The 10,519-nt window shown below is 38.5% G+C and overlaps 1 protein-coding gene across 1 annotated transcript; it reads right to left on the bottom strand.

Moving 5' to 3' along the window:
• Window positions 1-247: 247 nt before the first annotated feature.
• On the bottom strand, window positions 248-9,236 carry LOC105446419 (sodium-dependent phosphate transport protein 2B-like). Its single transcript, XM_030983827.1, has 6 exons — window positions 8,879-9,236; window positions 7,308-7,583; window positions 4,191-4,273; window positions 3,099-3,329; window positions 2,312-2,402; window positions 248-1,279 (listed from the first exon to the last, which is right to left on the bottom strand). The coding sequence occupies exons 1-6, from the start codon at window positions 9,234-9,236 to the stop codon at window positions 441-443; spliced, it is 1,878 nt and encodes a 625-aa protein (XP_030839687.1). The 3' UTR covers window positions 248-440.
• Window positions 9,237-10,519: the final 1,283 nt, after the last annotated feature.

The following is a 10,519-nucleotide window of genomic DNA, read 5'->3' as shown; positions in this document are numbered from 1 at the left end:
AAAATGAGTGGCGTAATGTCAAGTCAATTTGGGGGCACTGTCATCATTCTGTCTTTAAGGGAATGAAACTCAAATTAACAAGGCAGTTATAGGAGAGAGGACGGGACGGCGTAGTATAATCTTCCTGTTTTCTCCACTCCTCCCCCTTTCCTTTCTGTGTCTGTGGCATATTAAGTAGTGTTTATTAAAATATATATCAATGAGATTCACGCACTTCATTTTTGTTCCTGTTCAATGAAGCTTGAATTTTTGCTCTCATGTCCATATCATAATATACCCTGATCACCATTGGTTTTTGTATAAAATAACATAATTTTATATAAGAAAAATTCAAAAAGAAATGATACAAACTTATAGGAAATAGAGTTCGAAAGGGCTTTTGCTCTATGCCACCCGTTTCTTTCTTTCTTTCCTTTTCATCAGAAAGAGCTTTGACCGATTCAAGCATTACGTTCAACCCGATGTTCCGGTGACTTTTCAGTCCGGTTTGAACAGACAAACAGGTTGTCGAAAGGCTTTAATGAGTGCATCCAGAGCGGTAGACATTCCCAAGTCCTTAATCTGGCAGGCAAAATATGCGGGGCTTTATGTTGAAGGATACTTATCAAAAGGGCAACAGTAACCACAGCGAGTACCGGAATCCCGAAGCCTAGGAGGTAGGGGTTACCGGCAACGCTTAGTCCAAAGACCGCTCCGGGTAGCAGGAGGAACATGACTGCGACGTAAAGCATCGCGAACCAACGGTGTTTGGCCATCTTATCTCCAAGATTCTTTGCCAGCGTAATGGGAACCTTCCGCATGAAGGGTAGCGGATACCAAATCACTATGCCTGTCACGTTGAAGAAGAAGTGACATAACGCAATGTTCAAGGTGTTACTCAGCTCGCCACCGTTACTCGCTAATGCCGAAATGATTCCTGTTATTGTCGTCCCGATGTTTGACCCTAAGGTCAATGGGTACATCCGGTCTATGGATACGACGTCAATACCGACCAGTGGGGTAAGAAGTGATGTGAAGATCGAACTGCTCTGCACGAAGAAAGTACAAAGTGCCCCTATCAGGATTGCTAGATACCCCGTGAGAGAACCCATGAAGCCTGGAAAGTCTGCGTTGACGAATCTCTTCAATAAATGGGTGATGCTACCCTTCAGGAAGGAGTTGAGGAGTTTAACCGTCACCAGCAGGCTGCAGGACACACCGAATAAGGATATAGTCAGGATGATTAGACCAACCCGAAGGTCTGACAGCGATGTGAGAGCAAAGAGATGCTTGTATGTACCTGAACAAATACAAAAATTGATAAAACTGTTATAGATGCGTACATACTTGATATTGAACCATATTACATAGGTTTAGGTGGATATTAAATATTAAATATATAAATATTGCCGAACCAAACAAATCAGACTAGATATTTTGTATTATTTCTATATTACTAATCTATCTATTTCATTCATTTAAAGCATACAATTTGTTTTTTTAATTCATTTATTTATTCGGCACGTTCACGTATTACATTAAACAATGTGAACAAACAGTCTGAGAGTAATAAATCATTTTCATGACAGCAATCATCTAAGTGCAATAGTTGGCGGCCAATTGGCCTTCAGCGGAAGAAGAAAGCCAACCTCATCGTTACATGAAAGGTCCCTTTTCCCGAGTAAGGATTGCACCAAAAGAAAACGGCAAGCAAAGTTTGGTAAATGTGCCATTCCATTAAGTATATTCTACAGCGCTGCAAGAACTCCTGATGTTATCAAAACAAAACAAAAACTTCTTTCCATTCAACTTTATGTTGTATATAATAAGCATAACGTTAAATGAAAAGCTGCTTTTTAGTTCTTATGCTAGAGTACTTAACGATTGTTTATTTCCTAATCTATAAGTTATTCCACAGTTTAAGGCCCACGATTGCAAATGCTCGATGACTGTTAACACTGCACTTCTTCTGGCCGTGCAAATAGTATTACCCTAGCATTGCTATATACTCATTTACACCTGGGTGGAGAGTGGCAAATATGGATTGATATCTTGCCACAGGACTTTTGTCCTGGGTCCCATTACATACAACTTACTATTGATATTATATTTGTAATTAATGGTATCTTTTATTGAAACCTCGATTTGATTGGCTGTTGAGTGACGTAGCCATGGTAGTCAATATTAATGGCAAATTTATGCATTGGGGCCCAGGCTGAGGTCCGAACCCTCAACCCTTGAATCGAGAGTCGAGGGAATAAAAGCACAATACCACGACACCTCCTCGTGTGCAACGGTTATAAAATCATTGGAGCTGTGATAATAGGCTTACATGAGTTTGTAGAGTTGTCTATACATTTCAGGAGGATGCTCTGTCGGCTGGTGTTTTCTCCTAGAATCAAATCTATGTCCTCGACATCTACCTGCATTCATTCATAACAAAATTAAAGATAATACGCATCAAAATAACTCTCTATAATACACGAAATATAACATAAATATACATATATTATCTATATATTTGAAATCTGCATTGTATTATCGGTCAGTACAAGTATGAATGGGCGTTGGGTGTCCGGACACTTAACAAACATATATCCTTTTCTGTTGCTTTCGGATGGAACAAAAAATATTATAAAATAGCACTGACCATCATGAATATTTGTCCTTTATAATATTGTTCAACATAAGTCTTAGAAAATATATGGAATATTCTTTTTGAATTTCTTCTAAATAATGTTTAATTCAAACTGTCCGGACACACAACGTCCGGGTGCACATATGTAATCTGTGCTAAAGCTCTAATCAACACGTCTGAGGTAACTTTTTATATGTCGTGTTGCTCCATTCAAAAGTATGATATCCAACAACTAAAATTGAGTCAATCAGCCGCTTCACCTTCTATTCACATTCGTTACTTTTGCATTTTACGTAGGAGAGGTAGTAAAACAATGCCCAGATGCAAATCAGCTATTTAGATGAATAATTAGATAATTTTATTAATTCATTATTTCATAAAAACAAAAATTAAGCAAAAAGATTTGTATTTCTAATTATTAAGGTAAAAGATGTCACTGTAAATGCATTGGAAATTGCAAAATGGGAATTCGAAAGCTTACAGAATGAACTTGCACGATGAGATCAGTGAGCGGCGTTGTGATGACCTTAAGAAACTCGATAGATTGATTGGTTTCGCTGATATGAAATGTACCGATGACGGCGTCGGTCATGACTTCGAGATACGATGTCGCCATCTCGATCGGGAGCAGAACGGCTACGGTGAGGCAATTGAAGATATCGTGAACAGCAGCACCTGCGAAAGCACGTCGAAATACGTCCTGATCCTGAACCTGTGTGACATGAAAGGGAATCAAAATTAAAGGACCTGTGTCCCTTTTGCAGACTGCTCTATATTCACTCAAACTTGGCCTGAATCACAGTCAGTGGCGGACCAGGGGGGGGGGGGGGAGGGAGGGGGTGCGATTTTTTAAAATTTTCGATGGCCAAATAAAAAATGTGCTCACTAATCGAATGACCACATAGCGAAAGAAGCACATTGTTCATAGATTTGAAAACTAGAAAAAGGAATATAAACCCGAGATATACATGACAGCACTAAAACCGTCGAATTTGAACGCAAGACTAATTCATTTGAATAACAAACTCGCGAATTTGGCTTGGGAAATCCTATATAATTTTCTGAGGCAACTGGAAAAACCTTCATTGAACTTCATCGTACTAAACCTCTTTTTATTTGTACATGTACGCTTTACTTTACTATTAAAAAAAGCCTTTCATGTAACACACGCACCTAATGACAAGGAAAACGATGTGATGAAAATATAACCCTATTGTATTGTGACAAGAATCATTATAAATATATGTTTGACTAATCAGGTTGTTATTTGTAGCCATTAATATAGACAAAATGTATTTGAAAGATTCTCATGTGTTTGTGCATGACTGGTGTACGCTTCACGATATTAGTAGTAGTAATATTTGTAATAGTAGTTGTAGTATTAGTTGAAGTTTTAATTGTAGTAGTAGTTGTAAAAGTAGTGGTATTTGTACTAGTATAGAAGAGAAGTGACAGCTAGGAGAGTGGTGTAATAGTAGTAGTAGTGGGTATTAGTAGCAGTAGTAGTAGTAGTATAAGTTGAAGTAGTATTAGTAGTAGTATTGATGTAAAATATGCATAGTCATTTACTCACCTGACCAAAAGATACCAGTGTGTTGGTGACAGCTGTTCCGATGTTTGTTCCCATGATAATTGGTATTGCATGTTTGACCGATACTGTAGAAGAAAAATGTTTGGTGAAAATATACTTCAGAATGAACATGACTTTGGGTATTCCTTTAATTAATATTTCAAATATGAAGAGGGTCAAAAACAAACTCACGAACCTTCCTTGAAAGAGTCAATTTTCAAATTACTTCCATGCTTTTGCATCCCAGATTATCAAATCAAATATTAACATGAAAGACAGAATAAAGGAGGAGAGTTCTAAATGAAAGAAAAAGAAACAGAAAGGGTTTCTGTTTTACAAGATGATACAGCACTACTCCGAAATCCTTTGCAAGTCATCCAAACATTTGACCAGTACGAATTCCTCTTTATATATATGCATACACATCCTCACACCCATACACATTTTTTTTTTTTTACACACACAATACACACACAAACACACGCACACGCACGCACACGCACACGTACGCACACGTGCCTATATGAACACACCCACCCGCACATGACAAATAATAACCGGATGACAGGACTTATACGGCGCCATTAATCCGTCCTTGCTTTGCCATTTTTTTCTATTTTTGTGTTAATTTTGTTTTTAATTATTCATAGAAATTTCGTGAAGCAAGCCACTGCCTAGTATTATGCCCACTTACAATGAAGTAAAGGTGTTATTTTGTGTACACTTTTGAACGATTCATATAAAGGTCTGGAGGAAATACGGCATCATCCTAATCCTAAATTCTATTTAAGGATCAAACAAAAAACATGCAGGAAAGATTTGTGTAGTGTGCAATATTAAAGTGAGGGGGAGGGGGAGGGAGGGGGGGGGGGCTGCGCAAGATGCAATAAACAGCCAACAAATTTTACTGGCCTTTTGTATTTGTGTGTACATGTAGCCTGGCCCTTTACGTACATAAAACAAGCAAGTTCTGATAACAGAACGTTTATAAAAACCATACTTTTAACTTTGCATTATCTATTGATATATAGAAGATATATCTGCCAACAGCCCACAGGGGATGAAATTAAATCTTGTATACTTTATGACGATTGTTATCCCTACATACGCTTTAAAATACACGTACTCTACGTAATCAAATTCTAATAGGCCTCTTAACCTTTGCTATAGGAAATGTTGTCTTTGATTTTGTGAAGTGATTTATTTTTCTCATTTTGGGCTGTTCTATTAACTCTAGAACAAACTTTTGTAATTTTAATTTCGTTTTTTTTTTAAATATATACGCCATGTACGCAGAATCAGCAATCAGTTATATATATAGGCAGGGGTGACGGGGATTTTTAAAAATATATATTTGTATAAATGATAAATAACAATTAAATCATTTGAAGTGCATAAATATATTTTAGTGACTTTTGCTCAGAGCTTTAGATATTGGTTTAGGGTTTCAAAAGGGGGTTTATGTTTATTGTTTATAATAGGGACAGTCAGTTGTAGCATGAACATGGTTGTAGTGTTTGGTCGATGGTTGAAGATTGAAATTCGGTTTGTGTAACAATTTGCCCGGGGTGCAATCGTTGCTGGTGAAATTGCCGTACAACGGTCCACATACAAGCCAATTCAATTCCATTGAATGTTAGGTTTCCTGGAAGAACTTTAAATCGTTTTTAATAACACTGAGTGGGAGGGGGGGGGGGCAGTAGGCACTAGCACTCAGTAGCGGCTACGGCTTCATGCTGCAGCTAGATGCGACCGGAATGGCTTCTACTCGTCACCTTTTGACGTCATGACCCGATGGGCTCACGCACTGTTATAAATAATTTGTTTACGAGTATGGGGCGTTGAGGCCAAATAGATCAAAAAAGTAGCATGAAATTTACCTTTATTACCCTTTTTATTCATATTTTAAAAGCCTATTTAAAGCCTTATTTATCTGTACTACTTTGGCCAGGAAGGATTAGACCTCCCTGCGTGGTCACTGACAGGTGGTTATCTCATCAAATCAGCTCTCGATTATCATAAGAAAAAGGGCGTCATGTGGGATCAACGGGTACCGCTTAGGCATTGTTTGCTATATAGAGGAAGCAAGTAGCTACGAATAGTGCAGTCCCGCTTTAAAAATAAGGAAATTATTGCATTTTTTTCATTTTCAAAGAAAGAAAATGCAAAAGAACACCGAAGGTTATGCAAAAAAGAATCATGCAAATCTTAATCAAGTAATTTATTTTACTGCTTTCCCATAAGTATTTTTATCTAAAATGTTGGGATATTGGAGAGAGAACTGTATACTGTCAGGATATCAAAAAACGAAAATCTATTTTTCTGGTTCAAAATTCATTTACATAATTACCATTATCCTATCCTTAAAGGGCAATCCAACCTTTGTAATAAGTTGTTGTGTATGCAAGCAGAAACATAACAGAAAGTTTGAAATGAATCAGACCAATAGTAAGGAAGTTATGCATGTTTGAAATATGAGATCATCAAGTCTTTGCAGATCTCAAATTGGTAGTTTGGTCAGTTAAGTTGATCGTGACGTAGGACGTGGAACTCTCCCATTTGCCGTGTACACAAATATCACTAGTTTCTGTTTTTCTCGTAAGTTCCTTCTCCCTTGGGGCACTACTCAAAATATATTATAGATAGCATTTTATTACAGGTCCGAGTAATCTTATAAGAATAGACCCTCCTGAGCCATGGCGTTTTATATGATGGAACAGATGGAAAAGTACTCCGGCACTACATCACATCGACATTACCGCTTCAGCCAATTTGAAGTGGCCATATGTATTGATTCCAACTTTCAAAAATACATAACTTTCTTATATTTAGTCAGATTTAATTAAAACTTTGATCAGTTTGCTTCCCAGATTTTTCTGCTCTCCTTTAGAGTAGTTGTCTATTTGGGTTGTATTTCCCTTTAAAGCCCCTCTGCACTAGTTTGGCCAGGAGGGATTAGACCTCCATGTATGGTCACTGACAGGTGTTCATCTCATCAAATCAGCTCTCAATGAACATAAGAAAAAAGGGGACCATGGGGGACCAATGGCCACCGATTAGGCATTGTTTGCAATATAGAGGGCGCAATTACCTATAAGTAGTGCAGTGGGGCCAACTTACCTATTTGTGCGGATACCATTGATACTACCACCGAGGTCGTAGTGCTGGAGCTCTGGACCAGGACCGTCACTAACAGTCCAATCATAAGACCGCATAGAGGATTAGTCAGGAGCTCATTATTAGCTATGACGGCCCCGATAGCCTTGCCACCCAGAAGGCTGAAACCCAGCGAGAGGATGTCCAGAGAACACACGAAGATGTAGAGGAACCCCAGCAGGAGAATACATCTGGTGATCACATTCAGGAAGGTAACGATCTTCTTCCCAATCGGTATATCTGAATAAATGAAAGAAGAGAAAAATTGATGATGCTGGTCGATAATTGATACCTGAATGCTAAGAAAGCATGTATATGCTTGTGAGTAAACAACCTACGGACTGACGGCTTAAAGTCCTCTGCGAGGGACTTGGCAATGACGATCAATGCCTTACCGAAGGGCACTTGCGGAATGACTGGGTTTGGAATCCGGGACCTCTCGGTTACGATACCACTATTCTACTACAGAGCCATCGCACCTCCTTCAATAGTCTTATGTCCAAACATTTACGTATTCAAGTTTTACGAATAATAAGAAGAATAATTATTAGCATTTGATTAGATCAAATTATTAACATGTTCGTGGAGACACTTATGGGCAAAAACAGGAGTAGCAATAAATTGCAATTCGTCGGCTGCCCGCAAAAAGTCCGTGGCTGTCATTGGCAGTACATAGCTCTAAACCACACCGCACACCATACGATCCTCCTGCGATTCAATTTTCGAAGAGATGCAATTATATTAGATATAGGAATCTAAACTAACGTGGCTTCCTCATTTAGATTCTAAATAATGATAAGAATACTAACAAGCGGAATCATAGTGCATTTAAGCATTCAAGTCAAAATAAGAGCCGAATCGGCTTCCTATCGTAGACAATCGCTCTACTGGCATGACGTCACTACGATTGGAGCCGATTTAGTTTTTTTTCTTCCAAGGAAGCACGAAATCCCTTGAAAATTTACGTAATCATATGACTTTTCAGATCCTCGGTCATTACAATTTTACTTGTTTGAATGTTTGTATAAAATGTGCTGTCACAAATTCTTCCCAAACCGTAGTCGGATCGTATAGTTTGCGGTGGGGTTTACGGACTTCTTGCGGACAGACGACGATAGAATTCATGTTTGGATTACGTAATACGTCTTTGTAATGTTTGCACAATTCGAAATGCTATGAACAAGCCTGTGGAAATTACCTGGGGGTGATTTCTCGAAAGTCTTTGTGATCGTATCGGTAATGAGAGATTAGACACTGCTGCCTATAACGTTATAATAATTGTTTTACCCGTTTTCATTAAGTGATTGTGACAATAATTTCTTTGTGGTTTATTCTCGAAGAATAGAGCTCCTATCTCCTCAGAACTTCATGGATCAATCTCCAAGACCCTTTTTGATTGATCAGTAAAGTTCTGTGAAGATATAAACATTATCTATCAATAATAAATCATAGGCCTAATCTTACAATCACTTCATGAAAAAGGTAAACGTAAATTTATTCCAATTTTTCGGACAACAGTGTAAATTTATTCTTACCTTTGAAGTTCGGTCCCTCCTCAATCTCTGGTATAGTCGAAGCCCATAAATCCTCGACAGTACTCCTGTCCTCTCCGTCATGTCCATACCCTTCTCCTTTGCTTTCACTTCTGTTACCATCCTCATTATCATCCGCCAGCACGCCAGGCAGAAGGATCCTGGAGTCCTTCACCTGGCACTTCTTGAAGGTCTCCGCATCATCCAAAGCGATCGTCGAACTCTCCGAAGGTGAAGTCTCGAGGGTCACATCGTCTTGGTAATCAGGATTCACGATTCCAACTTCAATGTCTGCACTGACATGCCCATCAAAGATGACGAAGATCCCTTCATCATCTGCCGTTCGGGGAGACAGCTCCATTTCCAGTGGAATGGTCTCCGTCTCAGTTATAGTCTGCGCCAGGAGTTTGATTTAAACTCTATTATCGTGCTTTTGTAGATTACTGAAAGGGAAAATATTTGTTATTTCTATATATTTGTATTCGACGTTCATCCAGCTTTCCAGTGATATAACGTTGTATTTTCATCGGAGAGGGTCTATGAATGAGAAGCGTGGGTAAAGCTGCGTGAAGTCGTGATGACAAATTATGTGAAGGATGCTGAACCTAGTCACGAAGAAAGCCAGCATTGAGATTTCTTTACTCAAGAAAAATAAAACCATACAAGTTCAGTGGTCGGGATTACAGATGTTCCGTGCAGACAAATGGGAAGGGAAGACAAACAAAAGTAAAGCCGATGTGCTCATTAATTCAGAATTATATTCTGGAATAAGTACAGTAAATCGACTTAGACCTCCATCTCTCTCTCTCTCTCTCTCTCTCTCCCCCCCCCCCCCCCCTCTCTCTCTCTCTCTCTTTCTATCTCGGCTAGCGTCTTCCTTTTATTCTCATTTGTATTCTACCTATCCAATTCAATCAAATAAATATTATGTACATCATTGTGAGCCGTTCTGGTAATTCGACTCGTTCCCGTCCTCTCTCCCCCTCTCTCTTTTCTCTTTTCCTCTCTCCCGCTCCCTTCTTCCCTCTGTCTCACCATGTGCAAGATTTTTCTTGTTATCCATGGATAACAAAAATGTGAAAATGATGTTTTCCTCACATGTAGCATAAATTAAAAGTCTGACAAAACCTCTTTACGACGATTTGATTTTTAAAATGGCGCCACTCAGAGACCACTTGAATAGAAATTATAAGATGATTAATTGAATAAAGAGGAAGCGTGGAATATGAGATTTTCGAACCATCGAAGTCATATCCAAAATTATATAAGAAATTATATTCTATAATTCTAAACATTCTCTTGCAGCATACAGTCAACCTCAGCCCAGCCTCAGCCCAACCCGTATCTTTACGATGTTTTGATTTTACAATTGTCGCCACGCAGAGACCATGTGACGAGAACATTTGGAGATTCCCATCCATATCACTTGAAGATGTACCATTCTATCATTACTTGGCTTTAATTCAATTGAAGAGGAACGTGCGAACAAAACAAATAAAAACCCTTTTGATGAGAGCACGCGATGCGACAAGCGAATTTTAATCAATGTTAGAAAATCAAGGTATTACTGATGGCGGCATACAAAATCAAGAGAACTACTGTTATTCTAGATGATGAGTTTGTCATTGAGAGGGAAAGGGTTCT

Source organism: Strongylocentrotus purpuratus, unplaced genomic scaffold (assembly GCF_000002235.5).
Source record: "Strongylocentrotus purpuratus isolate Spur 01 unplaced genomic scaffold, Spur_5.0 spur5_scaffold_13, whole genome shotgun sequence".
Taxonomy (NCBI): Eukaryota; Metazoa; Echinodermata; class Echinoidea; order Camarodonta; family Strongylocentrotidae; genus Strongylocentrotus; species Strongylocentrotus purpuratus.
The sequence above is the reverse complement of the archived record's forward strand: the minus strand, read 5'-3'. Positions and strand labels throughout refer to the sequence as shown.